The 12,965-nt window shown below is 36.0% G+C and overlaps 2 protein-coding genes across 3 annotated transcripts; one reads left to right on the top strand and one right to left on the bottom strand.

Annotated features, from left to right (window-relative positions):
• The first annotated feature begins 2,503 nt into the window (after window positions 1-2,503).
• glmnb (glomulin, FKBP associated protein b) lies at window positions 2,504-10,227 on the top strand. Of its 2 annotated transcripts, XM_084426891.1 has the most exons (19): window positions 2,504-2,753; window positions 3,050-3,169; window positions 3,877-3,987; window positions 4,487-4,595; window positions 4,719-4,956; window positions 5,746-5,848; window positions 5,941-6,119; window positions 6,442-6,495; window positions 6,595-6,625; window positions 6,729-6,818; window positions 7,124-7,165; window positions 7,260-7,333; window positions 7,464-7,548; window positions 7,677-7,786; window positions 8,352-8,409; window positions 8,517-8,652; window positions 8,742-8,833; window positions 8,925-9,015; window positions 10,097-10,227. In XM_084426891.1, the coding sequence occupies exons 1-18, from the start codon at window positions 2,715-2,717 to the stop codon at window positions 9,009-9,011; spliced, it is 1,758 nt and encodes a 585-aa protein (XP_084283017.1). In that variant the 5' UTR covers window positions 2,504-2,714; the 3' UTR covers window positions 9,012-9,015; window positions 10,097-10,227. The 2 variants fall into 2 exon arrangements, with proteins under 2 accessions (XP_084283017.1, XP_084283018.1); XM_084426892.1 differs by lacking the exon at window positions 10,097-10,227 and having other exon boundaries at window positions 2,569-2,753; window positions 8,925-9,514.
• cUnh1orf146 (chromosome Un C1orf146 homolog) lies at window positions 9,377-12,209 on the bottom strand (the record flags this gene model as incomplete). The annotated part of the gene is made up of 5 exons (XM_084426926.1): window positions 12,133-12,209; window positions 11,859-11,949; window positions 10,052-10,223; window positions 9,685-9,763; window positions 9,377-9,487 (listed from the first exon to the last, which is right to left on the bottom strand). The coding sequence occupies exons 1-5, from the start codon at window positions 12,190-12,192 to the stop codon at window positions 9,377-9,379; spliced, it is 513 nt and encodes a 170-aa protein (XP_084283052.1). The 5' UTR covers window positions 12,193-12,209.
• Between the last annotated feature and the right edge of the window lie 756 nt (window positions 12,210-12,965).

The raw sequence follows: 12,965 nt of genomic DNA, 5'->3' as shown, positions 1-12,965 counted from the left end.
TTATACGTCATCTGAAAGCTGAATAAATAAGCTTTCCAATTTATGTATGGTTTGTTAGGACAGGACAACATTTGACCGAGATACAACTATTTGAACATCTGGAATCTGAGGGTGCAAAAAAATCGAAACACTGAGAAAATCGCCTTTAAAGTTCGCGATTGTACTGCATTCACTCACAAAAATAAATGTTTTATGTATTTACGGTAGGAAATTTACACAAATATCTTTATGGAACATGATCTTTACTTAATATCCTAACGATTTTTGGCATAAAAGAAAAATCGATCATTTTAACCCATACAATGTATTGTTGGCTATTACCACAAATATACCCGTGCGACTTCCGGTGATCCGGTTTCATTTGCACATTTTAAATAAGGGAGTTAACTTAAGGGAAAACACTTATTTGTTATCTATGATATTCCATACATCAAGGTCAAGCTGATTTTACTTGACTCTGACCTCTGTGTGGTAAAGGTTCAAGCAGGGGCTTATAGCTATTACTTGAGTAGTTTCCATGAATCACAATATTTATTGTTTAGTTTTTTTTTTAATCTTCCTGCAGTTACCAAATCATGGGGAATGGAAAATCTGAGCCATGTCTATATAAAGTGCACTGTTGCAAATCAAACGCACAAGTCCATCTGTAAGCAAGGCAGTGAAAGCTAAGGCACAGACTCAAGGGAGTGACCCCTAAACAGCACAGTTTTTCTTGACATGCTCGCTGGGGTTTAGGGAGGGATTTTGGCAGACAGCTTCAGCTCCAGACATGGCCTCTAGGGGCCTTCAGGGCCACTCTATTGCCAAGAAATAGGCAAGAGAGTGGCAGAGTAAACAGTTCTGTCAGCAAGCCATTATAAAGAATAGCAAGTGCAAAAAAAAGCATAGTGTCTCACAGTATGTGTCTGTGATGGAAGGTGCAATAAACTCAAATATACTTTGTGAGATATGATTGTTGTTTATATCATTTTATATGTTAGTTTTCCTTGTGCAAAAGTTTAAAAGCAAAACTATTAAAGATAACATAATGCATTTCTCTTTGCTCAGAAGTTTAAGCCTGAAAAGCTGATGTGTCCATCAGATAGTCAGGTTACACTTTTGTTGTCCTGTTGCTGTTCCCTATTAAAAATACATGGATATATGATAGTAGTGACCTGGGACAGGCCTATAACACACATACACTCAAAGAAATGCTGCATAAAAGAGGCTTCAAGTGAATTTAGTGCATCTTATGCAAAAATATTCAAAATTTTACCTCAAAAGTGTCACCGGAAACAGTATACAAATGTCATCATACTTCTGCCAAGGCAGCACCTTTCTGACTAAATGCATAGCCAAATTTTTTTTGTTAATTAGCAAATGTTTCTTCTTAAAAATATTTTATACAAATGTGCTTCATGTGGTATCATATAAATAAATAAGTCAAGTCAAACATATTATTTAATATCTGAAATAACTTGGTGACATGAGGTTACACCAACAAATGTGTTAAGGGCCAGAACAGGAAGAAATTGCTCCTAAAGGTATTGATTGCCTGTTATAAATTTTTTTTACAGTGTATTCTGGAAGCGATATTGTGGCTTGTTTGTTAATCAAAATTGCAAATGAATGACTGATTTGTCACTATTATATCTGCTTCTTTGACATTTGAAAAACATTAGACTTCATCCCATGCTATATTCATATTTAATTAAATAATTGCATTCAAATTCCCTTTGCAACACCTTGTGAACATACAATGAGTGCAAAAGGATATGGGCTGACCACGCAAAAACAACAAACCTGTTTGTCTGTCAACATACTGCGAGAGATCTTTTTTTTGTGCTCGACTTTCATTACACACAGTCTGTTCACTGTCAAAACACTAAATCAGCAGTCTTCAATTAGCCACGGGCAAATCTGAAGCTAACAGGCAACCAGCCTGTCCTTTCCTGTTATATTTACATTGTGCCTTTTGTTAAAGCCTTTCACCACACTGTAATAGACAGAGCAAACTTCGCAGCTGCTGCTTAAATCCTATTGCTCAAACCTGGTTTGTCTCCATACACCTGAAATCAGGGTCTACAATACTTGTCCATGCAGGAAGTCAAAGACATGGCTCATATCAGGTTACATGTCCATTGGAGCAATGCTGGACTTATCAGGGATTTAGCTAAGGGATAGTACACACATGCTCGCCAAAGATTAACTAAGCAATTTCTGATGCGCTTTCATTATTTTCATGGCATGACTTGTTTAAATAACGCCAGGGTTTATTTGAGAGCAGTCTACTATGGGTTATTATGAGTCAGTGTGGTCTTCTGTATAATCCTGTGTATGAGAGCGAAATGTTTAATCAGTTCTACTTAGAGCCTCTAAAAGTCAATTGAACAAACGTAAATATGAATTGACTGTAAATTATAATGAGAAATCTCATGACTGTTTTCCAGGGCCTTCGAGAGAGTTCTATCTATTTTAGATTGCTTCTTAATCCTATTAGCAGACACTCAGCTGCAATGCTTACTAAGAGGTTTACAAGGGTCCCCTGTCAGATTTCCTCTCGCTCGATTCTTTTCAAACATTCTGACCTCTATTGTAAACCTAGCTATCCGATTCTTTTGTGCTGCATTTTTATTGCAGATGTCATTCAGATCTTGAGCAGAAAAGCCGTGGTTATAATCCTGACCTTGAAGAGTCACTTGTATGGACTATTTTTGAAAAGACCAGCTCTGAAAATGGCGGTGAATCAACTAGAGGATGTAATTCAAAGATGGGTGAGGAAACATAAAATTAAGTGTCATATTATTTTGATGCATTTTTAATTTGTTATAAACAGTTTGTATTTATATCAAGTTAGGCATAAATGTAAAATGTGCAAATCAGTATGCATTATGATAATGACTGTAAAGAGCATAACCAAAAGGGAACATGCAAGAGTGAATATGCTCTGAATGGTTTGTACATTTGTTAAGTTATTATTCATTTTAATCCCATAAACAAGATTTACAGTGTGATTGTTCTATTGTTTTTTAATCAAAGATTTGACAATGACTCTTGTCCATGTTTTCAGAGAACAACTGAAGACTTTAAACCAGAGGACCATGAGCTCTATCTGAATGCTGGTCGTACCTGCATTGCCCAAGGTGACAGCAGTCAACTACTGGACTTCATAAAAGAGGAGGCCAATCAGGTAAATCTGGAAGCATTGGCATAATGCTTTTAAAAACTCAATTTAGATCTTAGAATTCGAAAGCACTGGAAAGTATTTCTCACCCATTTTATGATTTAAAGCTTTTTGTATCAACTCAGATTCTATAACACACTACTGCAAACAAGAAGGTATCCTTAAGAGATAGGTGCCACAACATGTTACACAGATATATCCCGGGCTCATTTTTATGACATCAATCCACTGGGATTGGTAGAATTTTGATGGGCTGTATATCTGTATTAAACCGCCACTTTGTCCTTCTGCCAAACTGACAGGCCCCATGACCCTTGGGTGTGGGAATGCAGTTTAGCGGAGAACCAGTCAGATTTCTTGCTTCACTGGAAGTCCTCTCAGGAGCAGCAGTCCATTAAGTGCTGTTGATTTACCAATTTCTTGCACTGCTCCACTTTCCCATGCATGTAGCACATACTAAATAACACGCCATTGCGGTTTTAAAGCAGAGCTTAAACGCACCAAATAAACACCACATTTTCAAATGACTGATTTCAAAATAATAACATCCAGTATCCATCAAATGCTATATAGTCATGACAATGATTGTGAATCATGTGAAGAGGTCTAATACATGTGTGTAGGCATACATATGTAAATACATACAAAAAGTTTCAAAAATACAAAAATGTTTCATTGAAAGTAAAAATGTAAAAGGATAAATGTCTTTCCAGCACATAGTAAGGTCTATGGGCAGTGGCCTACTGCCTGCACTGGTGAATGAAGTGCTGAGAAAGGACCGGAGTCCTGCCCACTGTCAAGCTATCCTCAATCAACTTGTACAGGTAAGATAGTGCTTTCTCAAATATGTGACACTGGATCACAAGCCAGTCACATGTCGCACGGGTATATTTGTGTCAATAGCCAACAATACATTGTATGGGTCAAAATTATCGATTTTTCTTTTATGCCAAAAATCATTAGGATATTAAGTAAAGATCATGTTCCATGAAGATATTTAGTAAATTTCCTACTGTAAATATATAAATCAGTTATTTTTTTCTGAGTGAATGTAGCACAATCGCGAACATAAATGGACAACTTTAAAAGCGATTTTCTCAATGTTTCGATTTTTTTGCACCCTCGGATTCCAGATTTTCAAATAGTTGTATCTCGGACAAATATTGTCTTATCCTAACAAACCTTACATCAATGGAAAGCTTATTTATTCAGTTTGAAAAAATGTACCCATGTGACTGGTTTTGTAGTCCAGGGTTACATATGGTTCTTCTTTAATAAGAATAATAAGATGATGACAATGCATAAGCATAACTTTAATTGCAGATCTGTAATGTGAAAGAACTCCTCGATATTTTACTTCACCAAGTGGAGAACACTGATCCAAATGCCATCTCAGACTCCATAATTGTTCTCATGCCTCTTATTCAGTCAGGTAACTGAATTAAACCGGTATAAAAAGCATGTTTTTAAATTAAAATAAAAGCCAAAAACAAACACGGCTGCCTCTAGTGCAACTATAAAGAATTAACACATTTTCTGTTTGTTCCCTTTCCAGTGCTATTGAGAATGAGCGAGTCGAAGGCCCCTGGACTGGCTTTGGCCCTTGATTCTTTGCAGAAACAGATTTCAAAACTGCCTGTACCTTACTCACACAAACAGGAACAGGAAGATGTGTATGGGCTCTGCCGATGCTGCACTGCAATACTGACCTTTGTACAACCCTTTGTACAGGAAGCCAAGAATCAAGACACAAACTCAGTGTCCACCAAACTAAGGGCTGTACTTTTGAAGTTGTACGTTTTCAAGCCTGTTCTTACTAATGCAATCACAATATTTGTTTAATGGAAAAATACGTACAGTCAATTTATTTGTATTGTGCTTTTCACAATTTTACTGGGCTGGGCAATATGACAATATATACCAATGATAGAAGTAATCCTCTCAATTTAAATCTAACTATACTGCATTTATAGTGCTGTCATACTGTATATCAGTGCTGCAGTGACGCTACACGTCTAAATGTTCAAAGGCATTTAACCGATATAAATATTGGTTGGTATTGTTCTATAAATAGATTTTAATATTAGTTGGTGTTGTTCTAAACAAGAGTAATCGGTAATCAAAAAGTACTGATGAAATGAAAATATGATCGTTGTCACAGGTGAAAAGTCTGAAAAATCTGAAAGCCTTGCCAGTATAGTCATGCTGTTCCCAAGCACACCAGAATTCCCGCTTCCCATGCTGGGGACAAGCAAACCAGCAACCAGCATCCCATGCTGGTCCCAGCATGCAAAGCCTACCTTATACTGGTGACCAGCAATGCTGGATTTTGATGCCCAGGCACATTTAAAACTAATGGATTTGGATCATGTTCAGTTTTGTCTTAAATAAGAATAAACAATAATTTATCTTAAATGAAAAATAGCCTGTTGTCAGAGTCTGATGTGAGTGAAAATTTAATTAGCAGTCATTTAAGCAACAACATGGAGAAACATGTCACCCTTTATAGATTATAAGCATGCGATCTTAACCAATATTTTACCTAATTCTTCACAATTTTCTTTCTTTCTCTAATGGCTCAGTTGCATGAAGAGTCTAAGTGAACCTCTCCTCCAAGTTCAGCTGGACAGAGAGGCAACCATGACAGAAATTTCACCCCTGTGGAATTTTGCCACAGAAATAATGGTAATGATATCAGTCACATTCGTGTTACTATTAGACATGGTACTTTTGGAAAAAGAATGACCTTCTAAGTGCTTCTGTGCTTCTAATACTAGGCAATCTTAGCAGAGATCCAAGAGTCTCTGCCAAAAATGCTGTTCTACGATCCTTTGAGGGGGAAAGAAGATGATATACTGGAGACAGGTGATTGTCATCCAAACGAATCAAGAGCTTGCATGGCTTACTTGCTGTTTGTCCAGCTTATTGCCATAGAAGTGTTTCCTGCAGTTTTTAGGTAAGTTGCAGTTAGACCTCAAAACTTTAAATATGTGTTTTTTCCCCTCTCGCCATGTGTTTACCAGACTCAAAGACAGTGTGAACTGTTGAGGCCACAAATCTCGTGGGATTTCAAAAGCCGTTTAAAATCCCCTTCATTTGAGAATCTTGTTTTGTGCTCAGGCCTTCAGATACACCAAAAGGGTTAAGAGCTTTGACAAGTGTTTTTTTTATTTTTACGGTACACAATAACCGTGTTTTTATGAAAATGGTTTACATGACTGGTATACTTTTAATGTACCAGAGCTTTTACGTAGGTTTAATTTGACATTTTATTTCAGCCCTGTTTTCATCCTGCAGTGCAATATGGAATACATCAATCTTCTGTTGAGTAGGTGTGTACACAATGCAATTTTTATTTTATAAAAAAAAAGCCAACATGGTGTACCATGTATTTAGTCCAACTTCCTTTCCTGCTTTGTATCCCTATGCAGAAAGGATGAATCATGGATTTTGAAAGGACTGGTAAAGTGAAAATTATTATAGTTAGTACAAGTGCCGAAAATGATGTACATAGTTCAATTTTCAGTACTGAGTTGTAACTTGTGATGTCTTTTTGCATTTTAAGGACTTATATGTTAAAAGTTTGGAAAGAGTAACAGACTACAGTCTTCCAGCGGATCTCTTAGAGCTGAGACCATTTCATGAGGTTCCACAGGTATGCAACACTATGTATTATTATGGAATAAACAAAACAAATACATTTTGAGTTGAAACGTACTATTGTCTTTTATACTGTGTATGTTAAAAAAACTGAAATAAACATCACCCCACTTCTTAAAACCTACATAATTTCATATCGGTGAAAACTATGGCTACACAATATATCGGTACCATATCAGTTTTTCTTTTCCCCAGAATTTTAATAATTGACGAATCCCTGGTGAAAACAAAAGTGTTTTTCAGCAATGTTTACTTTTTTAATGACATTGTTAACTTACAATTTTTGTTATTTGTTCACAGAACTTAATTAAAATTATGATTGACTGTCCTATCCAGCATTTGGTGAGTATAGATGAGACACAACTTGCATGTAAATCTGATCTATGTGAATTAAAGCCAGTTTTATGTTTGCCGTCATTTGGACTCTTTCATTAAGAGAGCAAGAAGTCTTGTGGTGTTCCAGCTCTTTATAGAGAAGCTTAATGGTGAAGCGAAGCACAAATTTTTCAGGTATGGTATCTAGATGTTTAATTAAAAGTGCTATCAAAATTGGAATGGAATCTGTTGGTGTATGTAAATATAAAAAGTCAGAACATCGCTGGGTATTAATTGCCAATTTCTTCTTTGTGAATGCTCTAAGACGCATCATGAAGACTAGCCATCATGCAGGGGTAGAAAGTATCATCCTCAAAAACATAAGGAATCAAGTGGAACTGTGCAGAAAGGTAGTGTACAAAACAATCGGATATATTCATGAATCACATGCTTTAATGTCCACTTCTCAAATCGATACGATTGTTATCAACTCTGAATCACTGATGTTAGAAATATTTCTTTTCTTTTGTTATTAAAGTCAGTCTGTAAGGATGGCTGGTTTGAGGGGACATGGCTCATCTCATTGCTCAGAGACACCATCACTCTCCCACAGGGCCATGAAACTGACTTGCTACATGGGATGGACAGGTGAACAAGACCTGTATTTTTTACAAAGCTTTTACTAGGAAAAACAATCGCCTGACAAGCCACTGAATGCACATAACTACATCTTGATGGATCTAATCAACTTTCATATCAACAAATCATTGACATGAATCGTAACCCAAGTACAGACTCCGCATATGGCAGCTGTCTCTATTTTAAATGTTAGATCTCCCACTAACTAAATACAATCCATCCCTAACTATAATTTATTTATGAGTGTATAGTCCAGGTTTACTGCCACGATCCCACAATGCAGAACAGATGGTGAGTAGTCCAATTTTTGAGGCAGATCCTGTGTCATTCCTAAAATGATACTAAAACCTGAGTGATTGACATACTTCGTCTGGATAATCTGTCCCTGATAAATTACTTAGGCCTTGCTTCATCCTGCTGATGGTCAGCTTTTACCATTATATGCACCTCTTGTGTGTAACTCTTTCTGTATAAAGTACGAGAAATATCTGAAGACAATTTTTGACTAAGAAATAAGAATTATTTGTGTTTGGTTTTTTCCATATTAATATTTTCTTCTTTATTGTTTTTAAAGGGTCATGGAGTCTCTGAATCTCCTGCGGTATTTATTGATAAAGGAAAGAGAAATTTCCGTAAGATTTTTACAACAGTTTGTCAAAACACCAATATACACCAAATATAACATTTTACTTATATATTCATCATGTTCTGTTAATAAGACCCATCCTGTTATTTTCAGACTGGAATATGGATAGACCTGTGCCACACTGCAGAAAGTTACACAAAATTATTACGATTATGTCTAAGCATGTCAAAATCATACTATGGAAAAGAGTTAAAAAGACTTAGAGAGGATAAAAAGATCAAGGCTAAAGGTAATACATGCTTTGTGTTCTATCTCAGTTAAATGTATAGTGATAAAAAATAGAATTTGACTTGTAGTAACATCTTTGTTTCCCCACAGAATTTAAGGAGGCCTCTGGGAAGAGATCAGTTCAGAGCTTGATTGTGAAAAATGAGACACTTGGCAGCATGCCACGCGAGGCACAGGATAAGGTTAGATTATCAGTAGGCCTACGACTTATCTGAATTCAGTTTTAAAATAGTGACAGTAAGTCATACATAACACTAAATATATCATTTGCAGGTCTTGCAGTGTGCCCTGGTCACATACGACTTAATGGAAAGCCTTGTGGTTCGTATAGAGGAGATCATTGAGGAGAGTCAAAAATGAACAAGTGGGCACAATTACTGTGGTCTGAACTGAATAATGTATTTTTATTTATTTACGTTCCCTGTACCATGCTGCATTTTGCAATGATAAAAAAAACAATGTGAGAGCTACAAAATCAATATTTTCAATACTGTATTCGTACTCTGAAGTCTTTTCCAGCAAAGTTTATACTTTGTTCTTTTATGATTTATGAACTATTTTGCTATTATGAAGGAGTTTTTTTTTTTTTTTACAAGGATATGAACAAAGCAGGAATGGCAATTAACAGTTTTTACACAACTTACTGTGAAACAATACTGACATCTGCTGTTAAAAATAAGTATAGCAAACATTAAGAAGATAAATGGACATGAACATAAATACCACTAGAACTGTATCTCTTGAAGCATCCCCCAAACTGGGCTATGAGCAACGATTTGAGCACAAGCCAAAGACATCTGATCTCTCAAATTCTCCACATTGGGTTTACTTGTGGCCTGGAATAAAAAGGCCATTAAATCTTTTGCAGGCACCATGCTAATATACTTCTTATATATGGAAATATATTTTTGGTATAAATGCTTTAATAGTATAACATGAACATTAAAAACCATAACTTAATTCACCTCTAGACAACATTCATTGTGAAATAAAAACATTACTAGAAAATTATAACAATAACATCACAGGTTACCTTAGCGATGATCAGCATTCCCTTCACTACATCAGCAGTACTATGCACGGGCATGACTCTGAGGTTACTGCCAAGGAATCTGTTGCAAAAATTTAAATATCAGAATTACACCATTTATCACATATTTTTTTTTTATAAAACATAAAAGAATAAAACATTCTTTGCTGCTGGCCAGAACTGAGCTCTTCCACAAAGTGTGTTCATTAGCTATTTTTTATTAATCATCTTTGGAAAATAATTCTTCCACACGGACATCTTATTCAATGAGTCTGAATGAATATCTAGATGCCATGTCTAGAATTGGCTGTATGTAATGTACGCTTTCAAAATAATGTTGTACATTTGTAGATTTTAAATGATCATGCACCTGTTCTGCACTGATGAGAATATGTCCCACTCTCTTTTTCCATAGACTGGGGCTTGAAGCAGAAGAAAACTGTTTCTATGGACCTCCATAAACTTTTCAATTCTCTCAAAAAGTTCTGTATTCTCAAGCTTAGCTGAAAACTCCTCCAGTGTGACCAGCAAGAAAGCCGTACCTGTGCAACAGAAAAGTGAAGAGAAGGCAACTCTTCAGCGAACACCTGGGATCTGTTTTCACAGACTGTGTTTGTTTGAAGTTATTAACTTCATTAATGTAGTTTTTTTATATTTAAATTTTGTATTTATTTATGTACATTTACAACACTATAATTATATACGTAATATATCCTTGGCATGAAATTACAAAAAACTAGGCATCACTGCTGCAAGGGTGTTTCTACAGCTGAAATTTGACATATTTTTCCCTTCTGACTGCCGTAATCAATCTCTCTCTCTCTATTTTTTTTCCCTCCTTTGGAAAGTCGTGGAAAGGCTAGTGTGGATGTTTTTTTTTTGTTTGTTTGTTTTTATATTGGGACAAATGAGAGTGCTAAAATCATATTTGCTGTAGTCTTCTGTTCACCACTATAGAAGTTTACTCAACTATGACTTCACTTTTGAGGATTACGGAAATGTAAAAAGGGTTCTTAATAAAAACAGTGTGTTGAATATTTCTCTTTTTGGCTTTCTACTATAACTGATAAAAAAAAAAAATGTATGCATACTTTTCTAAACATTCTGACAGAATAAAACTCAGTGGTTTCCTAACAGAGAGAATTAGATGGTTCTGTAGTGTAGGCCAAACCACAGAAACAAGTTAACATTTTAGCACTTCCAGCTGAAATCAATAGGTTTTTAAAAAATTGTTTTGTGTTAAATGCCAGAAATAAGGTCTGTGGTAAGACAAGATTTTAAAAAAGACCCAGCCTAAATACCTTTAACAAAAGACATTTTCACATTTTATTCTACAACATGAAATAAATACATCAGTAACTAATACCCCTTTGAGTTTTTTGATGATTTGATTTTGTCTTAAAAAAAAAAAAGCAGTTGCTAAGAAGTGGCTAAATGGGACTATCTATACTATAGCCTTCATCCTAGGTTTAGGGATTCACTTCTGCCAATTGAATTTAGGGTTCAAAATGTATCAAAGTTGTGTTCATTTGTGAAGATTATCATGATAAAAAAAATTGTTTTGGTCACATAAATTATTTTCTGCAATAATCCAAAAGCCAATGGAAAAAAATAAATCCTATTGGGTTTTTTGTCAAGGGAACCAGGGTGACTTCCGGGTTGGCCTACAAATATTGTCATCACTGCAGCACTCTATATGGGTTGCATTACGTTTAAATAAATAATAGGCCTATATATATATATATATATATATATATATATATATATATATATTTCCTAAGTTTACTTTAAATATTAGACACTAACAAAGATCTATCCACAGTGAAAAACTACTAACCTACCCCTCGTGTCTCGGGTATATTTTCGCAGCGATGTGGCCTATACGACTACGATTTCCCAAGCTCATGTCAGTTCGAACTTGCAGCATATAACGTTACATGTTCTCCGTCACAGTTGGCATTGTCCTATTTAAGTTAATACAATTACATTTTGTTGCCAGGCTGATTGCTCTACATTGTGATGGACAGGCAGGACAGCAGTTCTGAACTAGCGGAAGCTTCTGCACATGCGTACAAGTTTTCGTTCGTTACTGCATTGAAATAAAATGAAAAATGAAATAGGACATCACCTATAAAGTATTACATTTACCGATGAAGTTTAACTAAGTTACTTTTTACCTGACAAGGGGAAAACAAAGGAAGAGAACAGAATGTTGTCCGAGCGGCGAACCCTGTGCTGCTGCGCAAGAATCTGTGAGGGTTCATCACACTGCGAAGACAATACAAAATAAAAGCAGATACGCGCATAAATAAGTGTGATTCAGTCGGTCAATAAGTCAAATTAGTACAATCAAAAACAGAAAAAAATATTTTACTTAAAGCTATGACAACTACAACCTATAAACTTTAACAGCAAGCTATTAGCCAACCAACGGAAAAACGGAAAACCAACCTGAGGTGAGGTGCTGATTATAACGGTTGTTTTCCAAGAGGTGTTGGTATCGCTTGCCATTTCTAGTTTGTTGACTTGATATTCAGTTACGGTGCTAAAAGTATTCTTCAACAAAGTAGCCTATATTTATATAAAAGGTTTTAATCTTTAAAGGCCAACTGACGCCAACGTTAGAGCGGGCGTGGGCAAACTGTCGGCTAAGCCACAACCTAGAATGTAGATTGACCAATCACAGCGCAGCCAAGAACGAGCTCCCACAGAGGTCCGACACTTTTTCTCAGCGCTCCATTGACTTTAACACAGGCGTCTCATATTTTTGGTCTCGGCAGGCTATTACCGTCGTAGTTTTATCAAAAATATGGTTAAACGTTGTGCCTGGGGCATTTGTAACACAGATATGCGTTTCCCAGAGAGGTTGGAGGGGGGTGTCCGTTTTTTTCCCTTCCCAAAACCGAAGTCAAATCCTGACAAGTGCCGTTTTAGGATTAAACTGTGTGGACGTCCTCACAGTCAGCTAAACCCCTCAAGGATCAACAAGTACACTTTTGTGGTAAATTTTGCTTTTAACCTTACTGTGAAGTTATACTAGTTAGACAGTTTTATGCTGTTTTAGGTTATGATTTCGGTTCTCTACCCTAATGAAGAATCAAGGTGAGCAAGCAAGCTTAGCGATAGTTTAGTTATCACGTAACTTAAGTCAGGATTGTATGTTTTGACTAGCGGCTGGATGTTAGCTAACTTTGTTATTCAAGATACAAACACCTAACGTTAATGTTACAGACACGCTGTTGTGGTAGTTTTGAAGGTGACTAACGTTACCGCCACCGTGTTGC

Source organism: Rutilus rutilus (assembly GCF_951802725.1).
Source record: "Rutilus rutilus genome assembly, chromosome: 12".
NCBI lineage: Eukaryota > Metazoa > Chordata > Actinopteri > Cypriniformes > Leuciscidae > Rutilus > Rutilus rutilus.
This window is presented reverse-complemented; position numbering and strand designations above follow the sequence as displayed.

Excerpts from the sequence above, each read along its gene's own strand:
- glmnb (XM_084426891.1), top strand. The coding sequence starts at position 2,715 with ATGGCGGTGAATCAACTAGAGGATGTAATTCAAAGATGG. Across the intron at positions 6,496-6,594 it reads ATCAATCTTCTGTTGAGTAG|AAAGGATGAATCATGGATTT; the intron begins GTGTGTACACAA and ends ATCCCTATGCAG. Across the intron at positions 7,166-7,259 it reads ACTGTCCTATCCAGCATTTG|AGAGCAAGAAGTCTTGTGGT; the intron begins GTGAGTATAGAT and ends TCTTTCATTAAG.